Raw genomic sequence first — 27,157 nt, 5'->3', positions numbered from 1 at the left:
CTGCTAATAATGCCAAACCACTGAGACTATTCACGTGTCGGCTAGTTTGACCTTGCAACCTATTACCTTCTGTGAGGACAACAATAAAGTGGATACCTCCCCGGCAAAGGAAAAAACCAATGTTTTTACTAACCCCTAGGTTTTGCAGGATGAGAACCAGAATTGACAAAGACTTAAGGAGGCACATAAGAATGTTAAAAAAGGGAAAAAGGAGAAAGAGGAGGAACAGAACAAGAAGAATGCACAGATGGAAAAAAGGGTCAAATCCTTAGAGGATGGGTTTTGCTCGAAATTTGCCTTGAAGGTTACCCATGCTGCCGCTACTACCCTCTAATTATTAGTGTGGGAGAAAGACAAGACGAGGTTGGACATGGAGGACAACAAACTCCTATATAAATTTCTTGCTAAGGATTGGGCTAGGGTGCTTCTAGCTGGGAAAGGAAAAGATAAGGATGAGAAATAATGTGGTGGTCTCTGTGTTTTTAGCCCTAGTTGTTTATTTGTTTTTGCAACTACCTTGTTTGCTAGTTTACAGCTTATTCTCAGACTTGGGTTGGCTTGTTTATGCCAATAGTTTTATATTATGAACTTTCATAGTATGTTTAGGACTATAGTCTTTAGAATTAGTATAGATAATACTCTAGTAGTTGTAAATGATCAGGTGTTGTTTTTGGGCTGGGTTGGTTTGTTTGTGCCAACAATTTATGTTTTGAACAATCATAGTACATTTAGTACTATAGTTTTAGAATTAGTATAGATGATGCTCTGTTAGTTGTGTTTAATCGAGAGGTGTTTTTTGGTTACTAGTTGTTGTTCTCTATAACAGTGGCTGCCATCTACTTGTTTCTACGGGTAGTGTGTTGGTTGTCAGCTTTCTGCTTGTAAGGGCTGACCCCCTTGTTTTGGTCGCTTTTTATTTCAAAAACTATTAATAAATGAACAATGATATTATATTCAAAATTTTAATAAGAATTGAAAACTGTAAATTAAAAGTTTATAATGGTAAGATTCCAGCAACCTCCACAATAGCCTCTAATAGCCTCTAAGCTTACGTTAACAATACAAATTATGCCCATAAGATTTTGAGAAATAAAGAAAAGCAATGAAAATAATATATTAGCTTAGAACAAAACATTTTCACTAATAAAGTTTCATAAACCATACATATACAATCATTTTAGGCAAAAAATTAAGTAGAATAAATTAACCCAATCAGGTCAAATTTAATGGAAAAATGAAATTAAACATGGCATAGTACTTGCATTCCAAAACCCAAATAGAATTTTCAAGATCTGATATGTTGTGTACAACCAACTCGAGCTTAATAAATGATAGTTTATGATGTAGTCCTTGTCACAACCTTGAGCTCCATGATTAAATAAACATATATCAGACCCATATGACAAGATATAGAAATAAAATAGCAAAGACAGCCCTCAAAAAACTTCAGCAACTTTGCTTGCTTGAACACGTTGACGCCTCTCTACATAAGCTGAAGGGAACCAGCCTGCTTTTCCCTTACATTCACCTTCTGACCAACCTGACGATGAAACCTAGCTAAAGGAAGATAGATTAGAATCAGGTTAAATGTGCATTATCATTATGCTAGGGCCATTTATAGATTGTGCGCAGTTTGCTAAAGCAGATTCTAAGTATATAATAGTGTTTATGGTAGAACTTTATTATCTTAAAAAACCTAGCAGATTCCAGGTCAAGACGCTCCTATGGTAATTATAGAATACTTGCATGGTAAGTTGTAACATGCATTCCTTTAAACCACATAAATTCAGACGGATAGTTATATGCAATATTTAGCAATCGAAACAAGTTAGAATTTCAAAATCTTAATGTTAGTGTGTTGAAAATGAATGTGGACTTGGCTACGTGTTTGAATTTGACACTATTTTAGATGGTTCAAATGATTAATGGACAATTGCAAAACAATTTGGCTTTGCTACAAGATTTCGTTGGAAAACAAAATGTAAAACAAATTTTCCTCACTATTCTCAACCAATCTCAAAACTTGAATGCTTGACATAAATGGCTGTGAGAATACTAATTCATTAGTAATTGATCCCAAGGCTCAAGGACTTACTTCCTTTCCTTGCGTATGCAGAAGATATGGCTCCTAAAAGGAAATATCTTCCTAGTAGCCCCAGTGTTTATTTCATGCAACTTTATGATCAAATCTGGCATACATGTGTAGTTCTTTGAAGTAATATATGACGCATTTCTTTAAAAACAAATTCACCTACCATGGAACCATGGCAATTGTTAACAACTTAGATGCATTATTCTTGACTTTGTCATGCAACTTGAAGCAATAAACACATATCTAGCTACATATGGGCAGGTCTACAAGATTTTCCTGCGTGCACTCATCCCCTGGGAATTTCAAATATAACCGTCAGGTTGTTCCTGCTGTGTCAAGCAAAAGTTTCCTTGGAATGGACCAAGGATGTAGGAAACATCTTAAAGATGAGTAGACATCCCCAACATCACTGGAAAAAAAATGTAAAATTTAATATGAAGGGAAGAGATCCCAGCTCATGCAGACAAGCACACCCTTTTTGAAGTCCTAACCTAAGACCGTCCATTTTCATTTGCAAATTGCATCTGTTAAGGAAAGAAATCAGGAAAAATGAAGAAATGGGAGAACAGGTGCATCAACATTTTTCATTAGAGGCAAACTATTGGAGCATCTCAATACAATTTTTTTTACCTGGTTTCTCCTTATTTGTGTTCAACATTTTGTGAAGTTCTTGTGGCAGCTTTTTCTGTTGTATTTTTTATCATAAATTAAAAAATGAAGCATTTTGGTATTTGCTAGACATGAGCATTAAAGCTGTGAGCATCAGAGGCGTTGAGGCCTTCTAAGTCTAAGAGTTGAATGAAGTGGAACAAAAATTGTAAAATCCTCTCTTTCAACATTTGGAAAAAAATTATACAAAGTGCCCATCTAAAGATGCAAAATACCTCAATTACAATGTGTCATATAATGGTGATTTCAAAGAGCTTTAAACTATGGTTTGACACCATTTACAATGTGTACTTAAAAAGTGAGTTGGCTGCCAAAAATAACTTCACCAGAGAAGTTTAAAATAGGTGGGTCACTTATGAAACTTGAGACAAGAGATAAAGCTGTATACCAAGAGGATTAAATGAAAACAGGTGTAAATGAAAACAGGTGGTCATAGGTAATAAGAGAGGTTGTGACCAATTCCACCCATGGTTGTAAATTCATTGGTATGATGGTGGAGAGGTGTTTATGGACATACCTTTTGGATTCCTTTATTGTGTTCATGTGCTAAACACCTTGAACAGACATTGGAAATATGCAATAAGTGAATGAAAAGGAGGCAAAAGATAGAGATAAAACAAAATGTTTCTAAATTAAATCAAAATATTGATGCTGAAATATTCATATCGGGAGACTTACATTTTGTGCACAGTAAATATTTTCAGTTTTTTCGCAGACAATTTGTTAATGTCACACAGATTATTATTATTCAAATTGCAACATTAATGTTTTCCAGAATAATTTATGATGTGGGCTCGTCTTGTTTTATCATTAAATAATATACCTGTGCCTGGACATAATAATTTATGATGATAGGCCTTGAAATAATATCACTGTGCCTGGAAGTTAATTCTGCAATATTTGGGCACCATAGGATTATATGTGTTGTTTCAATATTCAATATCTGGATAGTTTGAATGCATGGGCCCATTATGATCTGGTGAATAGGTTTAACTCTCCTGACTTACTGGTCCATATTCCTAAATACCGTGAAAGCATGATTATGGTTTTATATTGGTGTTTATTAACTTGGTCCTGGAAAACATTATAGGTCACAGATAAATATTTGATAGACCAATATTTCTGAGGCAATAATTTATGTGAGCTCAAATATTTGCTAATATTTGGTTGAGAAACATTCAGCACTTATATGTAAAGAGTGTTGCATCACCCAAATGGCAGTAAAGTCGCAGGGAAGCTTATCAAATCTGTAAAGGTTGCAGGCGACCATTTGAAGGCTCCTGAAGACATTACAACATATTTGCCTCCCTGTGATAGGTGTGCAGTAGTATGTTAACCCAAGTTGGAATGATTCTTTTAAGGCTCATTAATAACGTAGAAGAGAAGAAGTGTCACATCACTATATTGACAGAGTCTCATATTGTGGTCATTAGCCACCATATTTCATATGTGTTGCTCAGTTCGAAGTTCTGCAGAAGCTACATTACTTTGAAGTACCAGCTCCCCATCGAGGACTTGGATGTACTTATTTATGTTACACTAGAGGAGGATTTGTATAATATGATGGAGGAATACGATCAGCTCATGGTGAAAATTTTGTCTTCGTCTTCATTGAGGCTGAGGCTATTTTTCTTTCTAACAAAGTTGGAGAATGCTACGAGCTTGGAGTCTCTGCTTGAGGGTTTGAAGGAGCACTGGTTCATCGATGCACTTAATGATGTGCTGATTCTGTCATGCAGAAGGGTTGAGTTTCCATTCCTGTCACTACATGTGCTGGATTATTATTATTTTGGGTTGGATAATCTCAAGGCCTGTGGAGACAAATCAAAAGAGCCATCTGAATTTAAACAGCAGTCACCCAACGTGAACTCTGCAATGGGGTCTCCCATGCCAAAATAGTCTCCTTAAGGTTCTCATTCCTTCGCACCTCCTTGTATTGATTTTAGAATCATCAATTTTTCCATCAATGAAGCTCAAAGGTTTCCAAATTTTTCGAGTTCTAAGCTGGGTCCCATTGGTTAATTCCTGCATACTGGTGAACCAAGGATCTGGAAATATGATGGCAAAAGGATTGTTAAGTTAGAAGTGTGCAAGGACATCTTTCAAGCGCAATTTTTTGGCTGATTTGTTATTTCAAGGACTAACTGCTACAATTAAGGTTGTGTTACGTTACACGTAGGCATCACTCTTTATGCATATTCGGCAAGAGGAGACAATTAATCACATCTTTCAGATCCCATTTCATAATTGATCACACCTATGTGGCAGTTGAAACTAAAGCCTTTGGAGTCATTGGAGACAATTCAATCCTGCATGCATCCATGGAGAAAAATATCTTGCATGATTAGGACCATGCGAGAAGAGTATACTTGTGTTCAAAGAAGCAGCTAGAGGATCTGCTTCAATAAACAGCTGAGCATCTTGGTCATACTTGGTTAAGAGGTAGTAGACCATGTTGAGATGGTTTCTCTAGAGATCAAGAACTAGAGCAGTCAGAGGACTATCATTCATAGGATAAAACTGATACTTGGTGAGCTCAGGATTCACCAAGAGTGATGCAGACTCCAACCTTGTATTTATGACAGGTCAAAGCATGTGGAGATCAAATGCTATTCAGTTGAGGTACACTAGCACAGGTGATCAGATGGCCAATATTCTCACCAATCCTCTTGCGATAGTGGAGTTTGTGCATTTTTTAGACAAGCTTGGAGTTGTAGAGAATGAAGCACCTTGCTGAGAGGTGGTCTCAGCATCAGCGATTCCTGGGGATGTACTCTAATTCACTCTTCTTATTTGTGATAGTTTGAGGTGCAAGCCCTTGTAGCATTTTTCTCTGAGATGGAAAGATTTGAGGTGTCGACTCTTGTAGCATCTCTGAGATGAAGAAATTTGAGGTATCAACCCTTGTAATATTTTTCTCTAAGATGGAGAAATTTGAGGTGTCATCCCTTGTTAATGCATTCTTATCTATGAGAATTCAGTTTGAGGTGAAAGCCCTTGTTCCACCCTCTGGGAGTAGCCATGGTGGATGTCATGGGAGATAACCCATGACTTGGCACTTGTGTTTATTCACCCTCTAGGAGTAGTTGCAGTGAACATCTTGATGAGATGATAACAACAAGTTAAGTGATTCCATGATGGGAAATTCAACTCATATATGGGAGCAGCCACGATGGACCCACCGTTTGGGAGTAGCCATGTGGAGGTCATGTGAGTAATTTTGTGACTAAACACTTGCGTTGATATAGGTCAAAGCATGTGGAGACAAATGCTATTCAGCTGAGGTACATTAACAGTGACAATCAGATGGCCCATATTCTCACCAAGCCTCTTGTCAAAGTGAAGTTTGTGCATTTTTGAGACAAGCTTAGAGTTGTGGAGAATGAAGCCCCTTGCTGAGTGCAGATCACACCATCAGCGATTCCTGGGGATGTACTCTACTTCATTCTTCTTCCTTGTGAGAGAAGTTTGAGGTGTGAGCTCTTGTAGCATTTTTCTTTTAGCCAGAAAGATTTGAGGTATCGGCACTTATAGCAACTCTGAGACGGAGAAATTTGAGGTATCAGCCCTTGCCAATGTATTCTTCTCTGTGAGAATTTAGTTTGAGGTGAAAGCCCTTGTTCCGGGAGTAGCCATGGTGGATGACATGGGAGATAATCCATGACCTAGCACTTGTGATTATTCACCCTTTGTGAGTAGCTATGGTGAACATCGTGATGAGATGATGACACTAGGTTAAGCGGTTCCATGATGGGCAATTCGACTCATTAGTCACAATGGACCCACTCTTTGGGAGTAGCCATGTGGAGTTCATGTAAGTAAATCCATGACTACACACTTGTGTTGGTACACCCTTTAGGAGTAGCCATGGTGGAGGTCATGTGGTTAACTCCATGACTAAACACTTGTGTTGATTCACTCTCTGGGAGTAGCCATGGTGAACGTCATAATGAGATGACAACATCACATGAGTGATTCGTTAATGAGCACTTGTGTCTTCGTGATGGAGACACCGTCTAGGAGCAGTCATGGCTGACATTATACCTTACAAATCTGAAAAGATCCTCCCTAGCCAAGAGGGAGTGTTGATGTTAGCACTGGCAGATGAACCAAAGTTATCAAGAAGGATTCCTCTCTAACTTGGAAGAGTGGTGTCCCTTGGTGATGGGGCACTACAAAAGGTGAACTCCATGACTAAACACTTGTGTTGATTCAGTCTGTGGGAGTAGCCATGGTGAACATCATAATGAGATGACAACATCACATGAGTGATTCGTTAATGAGCACTTGTGTCTTCGTGATGGAGACACCCTCTAGGAGCAGTCATGGCTGACATTATACCTTACAAATCTGAAAAGATCCTCCCTAGCCAAGAGGGAGTGTTGATGTTAGCACTGGCAGATGAACCAAAGTTATCAAGAAGGATTTCTCTCTAACTTGGAAGAGTGGTGTCCCTTGGTGATGGGGCACTACAAAAGGTATAAAGGAAGATTAATCTTCCTCTCATGAATATAATAGATATCACACATAATCTGCCTTATTGAGATCACCAGTTCATGGGAGAGACAATTGTGGTGGATTGTCTATTGCTGGGACAGCGAATCAGTGCCCATGGTTAAACAAGCACAAGAAAACAACATGGTATCAAAGCTGGTTTTCCTGCCAGCCTGTGACATTTTATCAAAGATGAATTTAGAGAAAGTTTTTATCAGACATGGTGAAAGTTCATGAATGATAGAAGACTTTGAATGCCGGGTAATCTAAGAGCCTTCATAAAATTACTCCACACAAAGTATTATATTTTTCTAAATCAAAATATTGGTGCTGAAATATTCATATCAGGAGACTTACGTTTTGTGCACAGAAAATATTTTTAGTTTTTTAGTTTTTTTGCAGACTGCTAATGTTGCACATTGATTATTATTATTCAAATTGCAACATTAAGGTTTTCCAGAATAAATTATGATGTGGGCCAGTCTTGTTTTTCCATTAAATAATATCCCTGTGCCTGAACATAATAATTTATGATGATGGGAGCTGGAAATAATATCCCTGTGCTTGGAAGTTAATTCTGGAATATTTGGGCACCAAAGGAATCGCAACATTAAGGTTTTCCAGAATAAATTTATGATGTGGGCCAGTCTTGTTTTTTCATTAAATAATATCCCTGTGCCTGAACATAATAATTTATGATGACGGGAGTTGGAAATAATATCCCTGTGCTAGGAAATTAATTCTGGAATATTTGGGCACCATAGGATTATATGTGGTGTTTTAATATTCAATATCTGAATATTTTGAATGTGTGGGCCCAATATGATTTGGTTGAATAGAATTAACTCTCCTGACTTACTGGTCCATATTCCTAAATATCATGAAAGCATGATTATGGTTTTATATTGTTGTTTATTATCTTGGTCCTGGAAAACATTATAGTTCAAAGATAAATATTTGATACACCAATATTTCTGAGGCAATTGTTTATGCGAGCTCAAATATTTTGAGGAACATTCAGCACTTACATGTAAAAAGTGTTACATTACCCAAATGTTGGTAATGTTTACTGCCACAAGGAAGCTTACGGAATTGGCAAAGGTTGCAGGCAACCATTTGAAGGCTCCTGAAGAGATTACAACATACTTGCCTCCCTGTGATAGGTGTGCAGTAGTATGTTAACCCAAGTTGGAATGATTCTTTTAAGACTCGTTAATAACACACCAGAGAAGAGGTGCCACATCGCTATATTGGCAAAGAGGCTCATATTGTGATTGTTAGTCACCATATTTCATGTGTTGCTCTGTTCGAAGTTCTGTAGAAGCATCATTACTTTGACGTACCAGCTCCCCAATGATGAGAGGATTTGGATAAAATAATGGAGGAACATGATCAGCTCATGGTGAAAATTTGTCTTCATCTTAATTGACGCTGAGGCTATTTTTCTTTCTAACCAAGTTGGAGAATGCTACAAGCTTGGAATCTCTACTTGAGGGTTCGAAGAAGGAGCACTAATTCATTGATGCACTTAATAATGTGGCAATTCTATCATGTGGAAGGTTTGAGGTTCCACTCCTGGCATTAGGTATGCTGGATTATTATTATTTTGGGCTGGATAGTCTCAAGGCCTGCACAGACAAATCAAAAGAGCCATCTGAATTTAAACATAAGTCACCCAATGTGCACTCTGCAATGGGGTCTGCCATGCCAAAATCGTCTCCTGACAGTCCTACTTCCTCTATGCCTCCTTGTATTGATTTTGGAATCGTCAATTTTTCCATCAATGAAGCTCAAAGGTATCCAAATTTTTCAAGTTCTAAGCTGGGTTCCACTGGTTAATTTCTGCATACCGGTGAACCAAGGATCTGGAAATGTGATGGCAAAAGGATTGTTAAGTTATTAAGACTGCAGGGACATCTTTCAAGCAATTTTTTTTGGGTGATATGTTATTTGTCAAGGACTAACTGCTACAATTAAGGTTGGGTTACATTACACGTAGGCATCACTCCCTATGCATATTGGACAAGAGGAGACAATTAATCACATCTTTCGGATCCCATTTCATAATTGATCACACCTATGCGACAGTTGATACTAAAGCCTTTGGAGTCATTGGAGACAATTCAATCCTGCGTGCATCCTTGGAGCAAAATATCTTGCATGAATAGTACCATGTGAAAAGAGTATGCTTTTGTGTCAGAGGAAGCAGATAGAGGATCTGCTTCAATAAACAGCTAACCATCTTGGTCATACTGGTTTAGAGGGAGTAAATCATGTTGAGATGGTTTCTCTAGAGATCAAGAACTAGAGCAGTCAGAGGACTATGATTCATGGGATGAAATGGATACTTGTTGAACTTGGGATTCACCAAGAGTGATGCAAACTCCAACCTTGTGTTTATGACAAGTCAAATCATGCGAAGATCAAATGCTATTCAGTTAAGATACATTAGCATTGGTGATCAGATGGCCGATATTCTCACCAATCCTCTTGCCATAGTGAAGTTTGTGTATTTTTTAGACAAGCTCGGAGTTGTGGAGAATGAAGCACCTTGCTGAGAGGGGGTCTCAGCATTAGCAATAACTAGGGATGTACTCTAATTCATTCTTCTTTGTGAGAGAAGTTTGAGGTGCGAGTCCTTGCAGCATTTTTCTTTCAGACAGAAAGATTTGAGGTATCAGTCCTTGTAGCATCTCTGAGACAAAGAAATTTGAGGTATCAGCCCTTGAAGTATTTTTCTCTAAGATGGAAAATTTGAGGTGTCATTCTTCTCTATGAGAATTTAGTTTGAGGTGAAAGCCCTTGTTCCACCCTCTGGGAGTAGCCATGGTGGATGTCATGTAAGATAATCCATGACTTGGCACTTATGTTTATGCACCCTCTAGGAGTAGTTGTGGTGAACATCATGATGAGTTGATAACATCAAGTTAAGTGATTCCATGATGGGCAATTCAACTCATTTATGGGACTAGCCACGATGGTCCCGCCCTTTGGGAGTAGCCATGTGGAGGTCATGAGAGTAACTTTGTGACTAAACACTCGTGTTGATACAGGTCAAAGCATGTGGAGATCAAATGCTATTCAGTTGAGGCACATTAGCACTGATGATCAGATGGTTGATATTCTCACCAAGCTTCTTGCCAACATGTTGAGGTAGATTAACAGTGACGATCAGATGGCCCATATTCTCACCAAGCCTCTTGTCAAAGTGAAGTTTGAGCATTTTTGAGACAAGCTTAGAGTTGTGGAGAATGAAGCCCCTTGCTGAGTGTGGATCACAGCATCAGCAATTCATGGGCATGTACTCTACTTCATTCTTCTTCCTTGTGAGAGAAGCTTGAGGTGCGAGCCCTTGCACCATTTATCTTTGAGACGGAGAGATTTGAGGTGTCGGCCCTTAAAGCATCTCTGAGAAAGAGAAATTTGAGGTATCAGCCCTCATAAAAATTTTCTTTAAAATGGAGAAACTTGAGGTGTCATCCCTCGTCAATGCGTTCTTCTCTATGACAATTAAGTTTGAGGTGAAAGCCATTGTTCCTCCCTTTGGGAGTAGCCATGGTGGATGTCATGGGAGATAATCCATGACTTAGCACTTGTTTTTATTCACCCTGTGGGAGTAGCTATGGTGAACATTGATGGAGCCCGAAATTTTAGGCTCCATTTATGCAAGATTTGAAATTTGGGTGCAACATTAATGGCATAGATAAAATAGATCGTGAAATGTCAGCATGCTTAAGGTGTTTAGTTGAAAACAAAAGCTAGCAGTCATTATACTGATAATGACAGGGTATAAGCATTCTGTAGTATTTTTCAAAAGTAGTGCACCATGATGCTATTGGCCATATTTGAAATCCAATGTACCAAAATCAATGGAAATCACGCACTCCTATCTGCAATACACTTGCTAATGTCGGATATAACTAAGTGACTACTGTGAGTCATCCTATGCAGATATACAGAAGTTTGATGATCAGAATAAGCACATGGACAATTTGAAGAACATCAGCATCTCAGCCTGTGGCATTTTGTCAAGTATATGAAGTTATTTGGCAAAATGATCAAATGATTCAGTCACAGAATTACCATGTTTTTGTCCTCAGGTCTGGAGAAAAACAAGCAACCTGTTCTGGGGTGTCCTGAAGTGTATCATCATCGTGAGAAATGCCATTCTGAAAAGAATTCACAATATTGAAGGCTTTATCACTTATCATCTCACAGGGCTTCACGAGTGAAAAATATATATTGCTAATCATTCTTGTATAATCTAATGAAGTTTCTTTTTGTGTCTCTTACAGGTATGAAGGTCCATGCTGGAAAAAAGTTATATGGGCTTGATGGCAACTTCACAGCACCTAGCGTTTATTGAAACCAAAGGAAGAAATGAGGGCCCGTGGTTGATCTCAGTAAGGAATATGTGCAGTTATGAAAAGGGAAAAAGTTATATGGGCTTGATGGCAACTTCACAGCACCTAGTGTTTGTTGAAACCAAATGAAGAAATGAGGGCCCGTGGTTGATCTCAGTAAGGAATATGTGCAGTTATGAAAAAACCACATCATCACACAGCATCAATTATACCTGGAAACCATGCTTCTGTCATTCGCAATTTTTTTGGAGTTACCGAGAATGTGAGGATATTATCCATCATCTCGCATTGGTAATGAAGATGATTGGAGGCTATGCACAAATGGTGTCTGTGCCATCAAAATCCGCAGTGACAGTTTTGTTTTAACGGCAATCGCATTTACAAGCCCAAATCCTCATAATCTTTGAAGAAGTTGTATCACGACTTAGCATGGACTCGGATTTTCCTTTGTGCCATCGGAGTGCAGAGGTAAGGATGAATTACCATTTGCAGATGATTCAAAACGATAGAGACTCCCTCCAAATGTCAGAAGAAGTATATCAAGGAATTTGGCAATAGTTCTGGAATGATTTAAGTCACCCGATAATCCCAAAAGTTATTGTTTTAAAACAAATACAAAAATTTAAATAATAATAACTAGTGCAGTTATAGTTATTAAGCTGGGATTAGGTTTTCTGAGGGGATGCGATGGCCGAGGGAATTGCTCTTCATCCTCTAAAAATATATGATGTAAAACTAAGTAAAGCTACCTTCAGATATACAAAAAACTCTCTGCACTCTTGAATCATATGTGCTATTTAAAACTCCTTCCCTGAAAAAGATTGAGGTTTGAACCAAGCGCTCAAATAGTGAATTGTTGGGCATTACTTTCAATATTGTTTGAGATCAAATTGTGTTGAGTGGAGCATCAACATTTGAGTGTCTTCAATACGATTTTTTCTACAATATAATCAGTAAGATTTTTATTTGCTTTAGAGTTTAATTACTATACAATTCGTCCTTTGTGATCCTTTTTATTTTCTATTAATAATCTGTTATTAGAATAAGTGGATCAAATTGTTTGTTGCTATTTAAACCAGATAAATACAAATATCGTGAAATATTATGATTGTTTCCTTATTTGTATCTATTTTGTCTCTATAAGGGTTAAAACATCATAGACTGGTTCAAATAAGCATAAATTAGAAGTGATTTGATGCATCCTGATAATTGAATTGTTTGTAGATTAATATACGTAATATCATAGAGTTGTATGTGAAAACGTATAGTTTTGACTCTATCGACCTTTTAAATTTCAGCACTGATCATTAACTCGCTCATAATTCTCAATCTATATGTTGGCAATATTCTAATCTTTTTCTTTTAAGGGTTTGATATCTATTTGTTTTAATAATTCACTTTTAATCTTATTTCAGCATTCACAAGTTTATTAAAGTAATCGTATTTTCGAAGATTAATACTCACTATTAGCAATCCAGAAGTTTCCTTAACCCCTTGCCATTTCGGGAAACTGTCTTTGCATTAAAATCTTTCTACTATAAACATCTTGGATTCAAGTTTGTTATCCAAGATCAGGTGCAACGGCCTTGGTTCTGCAGAACCAAAAGCGCAGAGGATCCAAATCAAATTGATTGATCCTGTCAAGCTGGCCACAACCGATTAGATATCCCAACATCGAGCAGGCAAGGCTCGTAGGATTCTAATTTACAGTTTTGGGAACCAACAAACATCATGATGAGATGATGACATCAGATTAAATGATTCCATGATGGGCAATTCAACTCATTTATGTAAGTTGTCACAATGGACCCACTCTTTGGGAGTAGCCATGTGGAGCTCATGTAACTCCATGACTAAACACTTGTGTTGATACACCCTCTAGGAGTAGCCAAGGTGGAGTTCATGTGATTAACTCCATGACTAAACACTTGTGTTGATTCACTCTCTAGGAGTAGCCATGGTGAACGTCATAATGAGATGACGACATCACGCGAGTGATTTGCTAACGAGCACTTGTGTCTTCTTGCATTTTTCATTCATAGAAGCAATCATGGTGGGGCCACCTTCTAGGAGTAGTCATGCTAGACATTATAACTTAGAAATCTGAGAAGATCCTCCCTATGTAAGAGGAAGTGTTGATGTTAGCATCGGCAAATAAACCAAAAGGGGCACTAACTTGGAAGAGTGGTGTCCTTTAGTGAAGGGGCACTACAAAAGGTATAAAGGAAGATTAATCTTCCTCTCTTGAATATAATAGATATCACACATAATATGCCTTATTGACATAACTAGTTCTTGGGAGAGACAATTGTGAATTGTCTATAGTTGGGATAGCAAATCAGTGCTTGTGATTAAACGAGCACAGAAAAACAACAACCTTAACTGCAAGAACCTCAACAATCCATGGTTGTTTGTCGTGAGTGGAGGCCAAAATAGAGGAAGTAAATGAGGTAAAGTGCAAGGTCCCTTAATGATGCTTGGTTGCCCAATTGTAGATTTAAAAAGTACTACTAACATTATTTTCTTTCATTTTTATATTTTCAAGATTAAATGTTTAGATTATTATTTTTATTTTTATTTAAAGAAATTCCACACACTAAAGTTTTCTAATTTTGATTACATATATATTGTACCTATTGTGCAGATGATTTGATATATCAATACAAACTCTCCAAGAAATTTATATGATACTTGATAGCAAAAGGTCTTTAATGATGCTTGATGGACCACTGTACAATTAAAACCTACCAACATGGTTTTTCGTTTCCATATTTTCAAGTTTAGAAGTTCAAGTTGTTTTTTTCTTTTTTCTTTTTATTTTGAAAAATAATTGCACTCTTAAGTTTTAATTTTTTTTATTGCGATTAAATTGTAACTATTGTGTTGATGATTATACAAACTCTCCAAGAAATTTATGTGATACTTCATAGAAATGCTAAGACAAATGAATCAAGCCATTCATGATACAGACCTTAGTTTGGAAATTTATCAAGATCACAAAAGACCTATATTGACACAAATATGTGATATTATGAATAATTGCCTAGGTATGGCAGCAAATGCTCAAATTCTCAATTACCGCACATCTAGGCATTCATAGAAAACCCATCAAGACTCATGTACACTTGTGAATCAAAATTCCAATCATACAATTTGTGCCTATGAAATCCTAAAGCTTGCAAGTTATTTTTCCCTAAAAACTTAGTCATTTTTTGAGCTTGAACTTGAAAGTTTCTAGATAGAATAACATAATTATTGGCTTTAAAATATCATTTTCCATTTTCTCACTCATTTAAATGACTACTCATCATTTTGTCTTTAGCTTGTGCATCTCAATGTCTTGTATTCATTGTTGAACAATTGGAACAAATATTTGGAAGGATTTGAGATAGTGATGACTCATTAAAAGAGATCAAATTATGAAAAATGGTATGTTAGTGAGGGGCTAATCTGGGACTAATGGTAAGAGTTTGTGCCTTAACCACACCCTATGGAATAACTCTGCTTGGCTATAGCTCTAACAAATACTGATATTTCTGACTTTTGACATTACTTGATAAGTAGGAGATAATTTCCACAGCTAGTCAAATTGTGATATGAATATCAGGATTTAACTGTGTGATTTTGAGTCAAACTCGATGACCCATATTTAAGGTTTGGGTTTAACTAAGGAGGAAACTCCGTAGTTAAGCGCGCTCAGGCTGGAGTAGTACTGGGATGGGTGACCTCCCGGGAAGTCCCGGTGCTTCACCCCTGTGAGCATCACCTAGATCCAATGAGTGCTAAGTGTTCCATTTATTCTCATGAGAGATGGATTCATGTTGAATCACTACTCATGAAATATGGGTCATCGAGTTTGACTCAAAATCACACAGTTAAATCCTGATATTCATATCACAATTTTGACATTACGTCAAAACATTTAACATACACTGCCAATACTACTAATAGGAACGCCAAGGCTGACTAAATCACATTCACCAAGATTAGGCAATTTTTAACAACACTGATGATGACCAAGCTCAATTCAATGGCAATGATAGATTTGTATTTGATTTACTATGCCATGTAACTTTTTAAAAAAAAACTGAGCTACTTCATATTTATCTCTGAATTCAATCAAATTACATCTCAGAATTTCACACACTTTCTTCCAAGCAACAGTAATTATAGAAATGGAATATGCAAACCTTAAGAGATTGATCCACAATACCTCAGCTGCTGGATCAGTGCTCAATTCTAAAACTCCAAACCCTTAGCCAGATGCTTCAATAAGTATATAATAATCAAGATTGTTGTCCTTAGCTACAACAAATATAGTAGGAGATGTTGGCCAGTTGTATACATCAGCACAATTGCCAAGCACTTCTCAGACTCAACCCTTATACTTCAACAAGGACCACAAAATATTAGAACTCAAAAAAAAAGCCACAAAGGCAACATTAACCCCCAAGCAGGTTGTTACCGCAAGGAGAACTTGCGAAGTACCAGGCTCGATCATGAAGAGCTATTGGTCAAGCCCTACTATTCTAAAGGGATGCCCCTATAGGCCAAAATAGCTGCCCCACACTAGCTTTGGGTGCAGAGCCTATTCTCATATTATTCCCCCACTACCATTCTCTAGGTAGTCGGCCTATAGATAGTAAGGCATAATGTACCTTTTTCTTCCTCCTGCCATAGCCCTTACCTTAAAATAGTAGGGGTATACATGTGAAAGCAAATAAAATATCCAAGCATGCTTTTCCCAATGAAATGAGCTCCTATTTATAATCCTTTGTTGGCCAAAGTTTCCTAAAAAACTCCACTTCAAAAATTGTGGAAGTTTCCCAAAAGAACTCTACACTTGAAACTTTTGAACACACTTTTTAGAAATATCTCATTATGTCATTATTATAATAATATAAATATTATTATAATAATGCAACTTAATAATTAATGAATAAATAAAAGCTCGTACAATTATTAACCTAATTTACAGCAGGTGACAACCAACTGCCAAAGCCACCCACTGCACTGCCAAAAACAGACTTATTAAAATAGTAAGTCCACAACTGGGACCCCCAAAACACCTTGTCAGCTCACGAGGGTCACTGTGATGAGCTATCTCCATCAACTGCAAAGACTCGCCAAAAACGGGGACATTGCACCCCATTCTACAATAACACTTGTGAGAGTGTTGCCCCTTAACACTATTGGGTGTCGATGCCCCCAAAATCCCACAATGTGCCCCAAAATCCAACAAAGGGTGTTGTGCTTTGACCCCGCTAGGTGCCATCTCCTCTAAAACCCCACAAGGGGCACTGCCCCTTGATTTTATTTGGGGCTGCCATATGCAACCTACTTCAATTTTCCAAAGTAAAACGTATAAATTGCTTTGGACTGAACAAGATGGATCAGCATTGTTTTCCTTTATTTGGCTTTTAGTAAATATAACAACATTTTTTAATTTTTCCCTAACTTTATGATTTTGACTTGTCAAGTCATCCTAGATTCCAAGCGATGCTTCTAGGATCAGCATAGACTAATGTGTTATCTGCATTCAATCTTTGTGCTTCTCATACATTAATTTATAACTAAGGCCAGGAAAATGGCTCCTAGTCGTGATAAGCAAAACAAAGTCCATATTGAAGATGGTCAACATCAAAGCAATCAATTGCATTTGTATATCTTCACGGTCTAGCATTCAATAAAAAGAAAGTAAGAGAAGGCTACACTTTCTCAAAAGGATCCTATTGGTGTCATCAAGTTGTGACCTTATTGAGGATGCTTGCCACTCACCTTGTTACATTATTACAACATCATGTTACTTGTCAAGAGGAATAGGCTTTACTTTAGATGAATGAAAGAGTATGTTATTATTCTAGTGCTCTACAATTTCCCAATAACTATCCATACAACTATCAAAAAAATCTGCACACATGTTGGGACAATTAATCAAAAATTGCTTGAAAATTTAAAGTGGAGGTGCAAGCAAGATTTGTATTATGGATGGCTTAGAATCAAATGCCAATTTTCAAAGAAATGTAACAAGGCACAATTGTAGGTGGCTCAAGTACTATAAATTTGTCTCTCTCTGTTAAGCCTTTTATTGGTAGCAGTTGTTTGAGCTTGTGACATTATAAATGTGGATGTATCATTCTCTATGGGTAGAAGTTGTTTGACCTTGTGACATTATGAATGTCAATGTATTATTCTCTATGTCTGAGATACTATGTCCCCCTTGTCTATGTTTAGGTTGTGGCGCAAAAGAAGATGTACATTTTTTAGCACCAACATAGTCAAAGGATGTCAATTGACATCTTAAATAATTTGTTGGCCACAAAATAATGGAAAACAATAGCAACACCATTATTGAATAATAATATATATATAATATTGAGAGATCCTTCCTGAGACCCATATTTTCATTAATTTCAAAGGTGGAATAGGCACTTCAAAAAGGGATGTAAAACTAACATTGCAAGATGTAAGTGCATACGTGATAAGGGATTCATCTTTGGTTATTGGAACATATTAAGACTTTCGATGCACTTACTAAATGTTTTCCTGCATCTGTTTGATTGAGGTCTAGTAGGTTGTCTCTAACAGCCATTAGGGCATGGCAATTAAAGCCTTGTTCCAATTGTTGTTCTATTATAAGATCTTTGGAAAATAAATCATTCTCTATACCCGAGATAACTTGTTCCCCTTGTCTCTCTTTAGGATGTGGTGTAAGAGAAGATGGTATGCATTTTTTAGCACTAGCATACTCTAAGAATCTCCTTAGACATCTTGAATAATTTGTAGGCCACTGATAATGAAAAACTATCACAATACCATGGACTTCCATTGAAAGTTGGATTATTTTAAAGATATGGAATGGAGTACAAGCTATTTAAGCTTGATAATTGATGTACTTCATCCTTTCATTTTGTATAAATAGGGGGTAGTATAGTCAAAAAGTGACTCTCTCCTGTCTCCTCTATTTATTTGAATATAAAAGACCCCTATTTCCCCAATATCTAATTGATGTTTGCAATAAGCATCTTCATTGTAATGAGCCCTACTGGCTCACTCCTAACTATGTTGTAGACGTAATACTATTTTCCTTGCTTTTTCGAAGTTTGTCACTTTTTTGTATTTTTTGGGTCATATGCTTTTCATATTTTGAGAAGAAATAAAAACAATGAATTGCAGCACTATGAAATGCACATTTATTAAATATTTGAAATGCAAGGAACCTAGTAAGAGAAGGTACCAATCCAAAATAAACCCCAATATTGGTGTGGACCTCTAGGAATATAATTACAGACGTGCAAAGGTGTGATGTTGGCCAAACCTACACTAGCAATGTTTCAAAAACAGATCACAGCCATGGAAATCTGAACGCTGCTCCTCTATGTATAAACATAGCATCAACCTGTTCCCGTGCAACCCACATCTGATCCCTCAAATTGTGGCACTACCAAATGTCTATCACTATCAGTGGTATGAGATGAAGTAACAGATTTGCTTCCCACAAAAAGAAACAAATCCCCATGGCAACTCATTTCCAAATCAAATAATACCCTGCCCCCAAGTCCTATGAAGAAGAGGGAGCAAAGTCTGGAATTGGCACACAACTCCCTGAAGAATCCACTACTATCACATCAAGACTCTCAATGACGTGTTTCACATCATCTGTTAGTGTGCTAACTATAGAGGAACCTGGCACAATAGGAAGCTTTCTGCAATCCTCCATTGATGCACTCATATCAAGGATGGATGTAACTGCATCCTCATCGCATCCATCATCCCTATCTGTGGAAATCAACTCACCACAACCTACCACAATGTGTAGCTGAGCTAGATCTAGAGTTGGCGTAGATTGTACACGCTCTGACTCCACAGCTGCCTCTCAACTATGGCTAAGCCAGATAGCATCATAATGCTCAAAAGCTGAAAAATATCACTATCGCTCACTTTTTGTTGTTTGGTCACATGATGTCTCTGCATACCCTGGCTCCTATGTAAGCTCTCTAACTCACTAACCGCACTGTGATAGGAAATTGTATCCTCAATGCTCATCACATGATCATTAACATCGTGTGCACTAACAAACTCGCACATGTGCATCAACGAAGTAGTGCTACTAGGTATCTCTACAAACAACTCATATGAAGTGGAAGTCGTTGCTATGTCCAACTCCTTGCAAATCTCTGCTTCTCAACTCTAAGTCCCTGTAAAACATGATCCTAGGACCTATCATCATCCCATGACAACTTTGAGTCATCACTCAATGTCTGACATGATAATCCAGATTCGTTGCAGCATGAAACATCCTCATACAAATCATCGGAGGTGCCCATAATACTAGTATCCACGTCGTCTAATTAAGATCCCTCTGCTATAACCTGTTGTTACATACATGACTCAATTTTTCAACATGTAGATCAACATCACTATGGCATTAATCAGCATCATGTAACTCCTCCACGACACTCAAATCATGAGTGCAATCACCAAGTGACTCCATGCCCTCAAATTCTACACATGAGAAAACTGTTGTCCCCTGCACTGACCCAACACTATGACTTCTTCCATAAAAATCAGAACTATTAATGCTCATATCCTCCTCATTATCGTCACAAACAACGCTCTCATTAGGAAAGTTTAGACTAGCAATGGTATCAACTGCATCTTCTACACTAGCACTATGCATAGCATCATCAACATATTCACATAAGGGACTTTTTTCTTGAAAATCAGACCCTATATTACCTATATCCCCAATACTACAACTTATGTAAGACTGCCATCAAAGGTAGTTGGCATGTCCTCACCATTTTCCGAATCACTAACTCTAGAATCCTCAAATTGTTTGAACTCAATGATGTTGTCCTCTAATGAAACGAACACATCCACATGTCCCTATGTAGAATCTCCAACATCATAACTACAAATAGGTCTAGTGGTCACCCCATTAAGCATAAGATCATCTTCGTTATGATCACTAGTTGTTGAAAGCTCATTGCTAAGACATCTTGATGTATCCTCCATGAAAATCTCTAAATTTCTTTTCTTGCATTCTCCATAAAGAGGACTTATTGAAAAAGGAAACCATAAACCTCACTGCCATGTCCACAATAGCCGGATATTGAAGTCTTGCTTTAACCTTTCCTGTGTTTGCCTTAATTTCTCCACTTCATTTACCATGACACCAATTTGTTTCTTGAAATGTGATACGCTGCTCAATTGTTTTCCATATTTACTAGATTTCTTGTATTCGTCCATGATTAAAATAACTTGTGAGTGTTAATCTCTCACAAATCAAGCGTGGGAACTCAAAATTTTCAACCCCACAAGATGGCAAGAAACCGCTTTGATACCACTGTAATGAGCCCGATTGGCTCACTCCTAACTATGTCATAGAAGTAATACTATTTTCCTTTCTTTTAAAAGTTTGTGATTTTTCTATACTCTTTTTTGGACAATATGCTTTTCAGAGTTTGAAAAGAAATAAAAACAATGCATTAGAAATAAATTGCAATCCCCACTCTAATTTATAATTTTGCAAATGTACACAATGAATTGCAGCTGTACGAAAAGTACACTTATTAAATATATGAAATGCAAGGAACTTGGTATGCACGTTGAGTCTCATTAATATTGGTGCACACCTCTAGGAATGTAATCACAGACCTTGAAAGGTGTGGCATTGGCTGGCCAAACTTGCACTACCAATGTCTCAAGAAAATATCATAGCCATCGAAATCTAAGCGCTGCTCCTCTATGCCAATCACTTGTATTGCTCCAGCGAACGCTCTTTCTGCCTTTCAATTACCAAAAACACTAGCCATCTCAACCTCCATTGTGTAGAATTGATCTTCAGCACACACTATAGACTCCCAGTCGCAAATTGGAATATTTTCTATGCTCAAGAATTTAACACTAAATACCTAATCGATTCAGTAATGGAATAACCAATCCTGGCATGATTTACCATTATCAAGAATGGCTCAAAGTGCAAGCAAAGACATGGCACAATTCACCATTATCAAGAATGGCCATGAAATTCTTCAAAACCCTCATGACTAACTTCTCCACAAAATGCAAACAAAAGATATCCAAGAATGATTTTATCCACAACAAGCCATAGCTTTTATAATAATAAAATAAATCTTCTGTATCACTCCTATAATTAGCTTCGTGAAGACTCTTTTCACTTAAAAGCCCTTTGCTTTATACTTAGGCACATATTTGAATAATATAATTTATTAACTCCCTTTGGAGCTCCAAAAATGACCTTTTCTCAATATCATGATATTCTGACACACAAGGCCATTGTTTCTTGTGCTCATGATTTAAAACTTTTCAACCTGGTTCCAATGAGCTATGACACTAAGGTGACCAATATGCAATACCAACAAAAATAGAAATCTTAGTGTATTTAATAAATAATCATCATAATTCACTCTTGTAAAAACAACTAAAGAACATATTTACACCGCCTTGGGGGACGGGGGGATGGCAAAACGGGGAGACAAGTTTTCGGGACGGGGGGCCAGAGGAGCCTTAATTTGGGGACATTGGGAGGACTATGGGGGGATGGCAGCGGGGGACAGGAGGTGGGGTGTGTGTGTATATATATATATATATGGTACTTAAAATGTTAGTTATGAAAATATGTATTGCAATATAAGATATAAAAATATAAAAGAGTAAATACTTGAACATTCCATTGAATTAGAACATCGAACATTAAACATACATAGTCAACATCAAGATGTCCCCCATCCTTGGTGGAGGTGGCGAAATCTGGTTGCACCACTAGGGACTGGGGGACAAAGTCCCCAAGTCCCCAATGCGTTGAAGTCTCTGAGACGTAGGGCAATAAGAAGGGGACACATCCCCGTGTTACTATGCTAAAGAAGCATCTGAATCAAAATCTGACAACACATGAGTAATCTTGATGAATAAACACAATGAATGAACCTGATGAGGTGACTTACTAAAAATAGATGCTCCCTCCAAAATTCTTGAAGCCCAAACCACAAGCCAAAAATAAAAACTTAGAGCATCATATAACTCCTATAACTCATCTTAGCTCAATGGAACCATCTATTGACTTACTAAAAATAGTAAGTCCCACCAAACGGAGTCATAACCCTCAACAGGGTCCTCTAATCACCAATATTAGACTACAAGGACTTAGAATTAGGCTAAATCCATCCACTATCATGATGATGTCAATGTCCCCAAATTTAAATGTAATAATTTAATTTAATTAATTAATTAACTAGTCCCAGAATTTATATAATATAACAAAAGGACCTTTAGTTTGTTACTTTAACTAATAAAGATGGGACCCAAGTTAATAATATTTGTATTTGTGATTCCAATTGATTTAGTATATCTCAGACCCATTCTATTTAATTGTTTCTATAGGGAAGTGTTGGCCATCGGCTATCTTTGTACACCCTCGGAAAGGTTTCCCCGACAGGTATTTAGGCACGGCTTGTAGGTAGTGGTAGGTATGCGATTTGGATTATATTTCTCTATATTGCGAATTCCCGTTCGGATTCTCTGTTGTTCGCCATTTCGGAAGTGAAAGACATACCTCATTTGGCTCTTGCAATTTCGGTGGGATTCAACCCTCAACCTATTCCACCGCTTGTAATACTTTGCTCGGATTTGGCAAATCGGAGCACCATAATATTGCAAATTGGAGATATCACTGTGTTTCAATTGATCAATTCTCTTGTATTGGATAATTCAATCTCTTTATTTATCTACATTAAATCTCTCTATTGTCACACCATCTATACACTCCTTTCTCCATTTGTCTACAACCACTGTACACTCCCAGATCCATACATCACCTCGTATGGCCTCTTTCCAGCATCAACTTCCAACTGACTGTACGGCCCACCCTGCACTTTATGGCTTCTAGCAGCAACATAGACACATCGTACGGCCATCTCACCATGCACCATATGGCCTAGTTGGTCTCCTACCGTACGGCTCACTACTCCACCATACAGCCATATAGCCTTGCACCCACGGGTTGTCTCCCTCACCGTACACCATTACCAATACCATACAGTCATACTCCTATACCATACAGCCATTCCTAACGGCATCCCATTGCCACCGTACAACAGGTTCACTGCCACCAGACACTAACGTACAGTCATCTCAATTGGCATCTCTGGCAAACAATTGATAGTTTCCTTGTAGGGTTGTGACAAAAGGGAAACGGAACATTAGAGATGATGCTAAAAAAGGGGACATTACATTCATTGATGTTATTGCATATTTCCATACTCGATATTTGTATTTGCTAATTCCTCATTAATATTTAGCTGAGGTGTTATTATGTTAATCATCTCCCATCTACTGTCTCAGCACCTACCCATCCCATATTTTTGTTCCCTACATGTCTAATCTCTACGTATCCCAACAACTCATGGACCTGCCACAAAACCATGCAAGAATTCTAGACTCAATGGCGTATTATAGACTACTTGGACGTGTCAATCATAAATCTACATTATAAAGAAATTAGGGAGCTTGTGATAGTAAAAATTGATAAGGTTTACTTCCCCAAGGCAAGATAGTATTCATTAACAATAGTACCACTCCCTGCCAACTTATTTTTATATAAACTTGTATCATTTTGCCAGATCCATAACCTAAATAGGCCCATAAATCAACTTAGACAGCATAAATATCATCAATGAAAGGGATACTCAGATATAAATTACACACTGTTTTTGAATGGCATAACATTGATAACCTTGGAAAATCATTGCATAAGCTCCAGAAACTAAAATTCTTTAACACCCTTATTGAGATGGTTTCCAACTCCCAAGATCACCTTCTATCTAGTGGAACCTATATCGACAGACAGGGCAGTGAACAAGGGCCAACCGATAGAAACTAAAATCAATCAAACTTCTTAGCAAAATGAAATATCAGTTCATGCTTGTTAACACTAGCTTTATTCATCAAGGCTTAGAAAGGTTATTTGTTTATGTTCCTATACCTTCAGATCATGTAACTTATTCATTGGACTATCATTTTGTGTTTATTATTGAACTGCCCATCTACAGACCATAAACAGATAAGCTGATATGTATGATTTACATTGCCATTCTACAGTTTTTCTGATATCATGTTCAGCTTTAATACTTCTACAGTTTCTTGAAAAAGCATCTTGGCAAAGATTTGTTCGAGAAACTTAAATATTGTTAAAATAGCCTAATCTGCTACAAAAAAAATCTTTAAATGGGTACAAGTGAGAACCTGTCGAACAACAACATAATCACCAACTGCTAGACTTAGCTCTCCCTCTGACTCAGCTTCAAATGCATGCATTGCCTGCAAGTAGTGGTAGAGTTGAATTTCATAAACACAAAACTATCTAAGTACAGCAGCTTGCTTTCATGAATGCATATATAAGAAATATCCAACTCACCTCAGCTAAGAAATACATAGCGATCTCAACAGATCTATCTAAAGATGAGATCTGAGATGCACGACTCCCATTCACCTTAAATTCTTCATATGTTGGGGAAGGTATATAGTTATCAGATACTATATATGGTGCAGATTCAATTCGTTGCTTCTCTGAAACCATCTATTAAGATGATAACAAACCAGAACGTTGCAGAGGGTAAATCAATTTGCACTTCAAATAACATTTAGTATAATTAAAACAAACAAGTAACATATTAAAAAAACACATAATATCTATGATATCCTAGAGACTAGGATAGTACCTCTGCTTGACATTCATCTAGGATTTGTGCAATTCTATGGTGGAACATCCTTTCTGTTTCAACCTAGACAGTAAATTGACTTAATCAAAACAGTAATGAGAAATGAAGAATTATGCCACTAACTGGACAATAGATAAATGTATACCAGAGCAATTAGACGTTGAAGTGTCAGCCTTTGTTGCTGTGACTCAATAGCAGCCATTGCCGCTGCAGCCTCCTTTCCTAAAACTGCCATATTGGCCTTAAGTTCTTGCATCTTTGCTTCAGCTGCTTGCAACTTCATTCTATCTTGGTTGTCTGGAACCTCTCTTACTCTTGCTTTTCGTTTCAAAACTTCAGTTGCCTGTATATATTCAGCATGCAAGCCACAATCATGAACCATAGATAAGAAAGCTTTTATTTAACTACAATTCCTCTCAAAAGTCTTATTATACTATAATTCCTTGCAAAAGTCCTACTCTTCCTTACATCGCAAACTATAAAAAATTGAAATAAAATCACAGCAAACACTAACCACATCACATTTCACATGTAGCATACTTCTCAGAACAAAAAGACACCTGTAGCTCAGCTTCTTGTCGCATTTGGTCATAACGTTGAGCAAGGTGGCGAGCATCTTCCAAAGGAGCTCCCGTGATCATCGCTCTTAAAGGTTCAGCTATCTGACAATTTTCATTACTGAATCTTCAGTAATATAGCATATTCTTCAGAAAGCATGACAATCAAATCTTTATTAATAACTCATTAATCTCAGGAGGATGAGAAGACTAGCGACCCGTTATATAGAATATTACTAAAATCAAAGCACAATATAGAATTGATAGAAAATAAATATTATAGAATTTCAAATAAAAAAGAAATTTAATAGCTCAACTTAAAAGCTGAGAGAATCATTTATCCATGTTCATTGAGACAGAAATATCTAGTTCCACATTTGTCTATTTGTTGTAAGCCACAACATTTCTATCAAGATAAATGCAGTATAGATGAATACACTCAGAAAGGTCATTAACAATGTCATCATGAAGAATCCAAGACAGATTACACTTAAATAGTAATACAATTTCATCAAGGATTCTGACTCCACAATTATTTTTCTACTAAAAAACTGCTTTTATGCCCATGCATCATGGGAACTTCAACCTTGGCCCAAAAATCAAACAGCATATTTAAGTATCATTTGATTGAGACAAAACTGGAAAGTAAACTATATTTTTAAGTTTTGGTCATAAATTGTAATGAAATATGTATGAACAAAGATTTATTAATTTTTTCTGGCCTATCAATACTTCATGCTAAATTAGAATTTTTTTATTTCATGTAAGTTCACTATCAAGCATTAAGACCAAAAGTATTTCTTTTCCCTAACAAGTCACTTCCATTTTAATAAAGGATCATGAAGCGTGGCTCAAAACTCAAACAAAAAGTAGTCGTAATTCAAGTACTTCTGAGCTATGCTCCACGGAGCTTCCAGGATGAGGACGTTTTAGGGGATAGGAATGTATTTCCGGTACCAGTACAATGCAAAGCCAAATTTTAGGGGTCAGCAAGGGATGGCTATAATAAAACTAGGGAATATTATGTAGATAATTAGATCGAGAGAGAGAGAGAGAGAGAGAGAGAATTCAAATATGCATATCATAACATTGATAAACCATTCACCATAGATATTTTAGAAGTTCAATACAATGAATACATAACAAATTAACAAAATTCAAATACTTTCATTGTAAAAATATGACAGAAAAAATTAGGGTAAAATTTTTTGCTAACTTAAGACAAATGATTCACATATA

At 37.0% G+C, this 27,157-nt stretch overlaps 1 protein-coding gene across 2 annotated transcripts in view; it reads right to left on the bottom strand.

Moving 5' to 3' along the window:
* Positions 1 to 1,189: 1,189 nt before the first annotated feature.
* LOC149542898 (SH3 domain-containing protein 2-like) overlaps positions 1,190 to 27,157 on the bottom strand; it is a 71,459-nt gene continuing 45,491 nt past the window's right edge. The window contains exons 5-10 of one of the 2 annotated variants that reach the window (XM_089797817.1): positions 25,922 to 26,023; positions 25,507 to 25,704; positions 25,362 to 25,424; positions 25,058 to 25,219; positions 24,886 to 24,960; positions 1,190 to 1,557 (exon numbers count right to left, since the gene is read on the bottom strand). In XM_089797817.1, coding sequence (XP_089653943.1) covers positions 1,525 to 1,557; positions 24,886 to 24,960; positions 25,058 to 25,219; positions 25,362 to 25,424; positions 25,507 to 25,704; positions 25,922 to 26,023 — 633 coding nt within the window. In that variant the 3' untranslated portion in view covers positions 1,190 to 1,524. The remainder of the gene's footprint in view (positions 1,558 to 24,885; positions 24,961 to 25,057; positions 25,220 to 25,361; positions 25,425 to 25,506; positions 25,705 to 25,921; positions 26,024 to 27,157) is intronic. The other variant, XM_089797816.1, reaches the window with a different exon arrangement.

Source organism: Cupressus sempervirens, chromosome 8, assembly GCF_028749045.1.
Source record: "Cupressus sempervirens isolate cs-2001-9-10 chromosome 8, ASM2874904v1, whole genome shotgun sequence".
NCBI lineage: Eukaryota > Viridiplantae > Streptophyta > Pinopsida > Cupressales > Cupressaceae > Cupressus > Cupressus sempervirens.
Note: the sequence above shows the minus strand (reverse complement) of the source record. Positions and strands in the feature narration are given on the sequence as shown.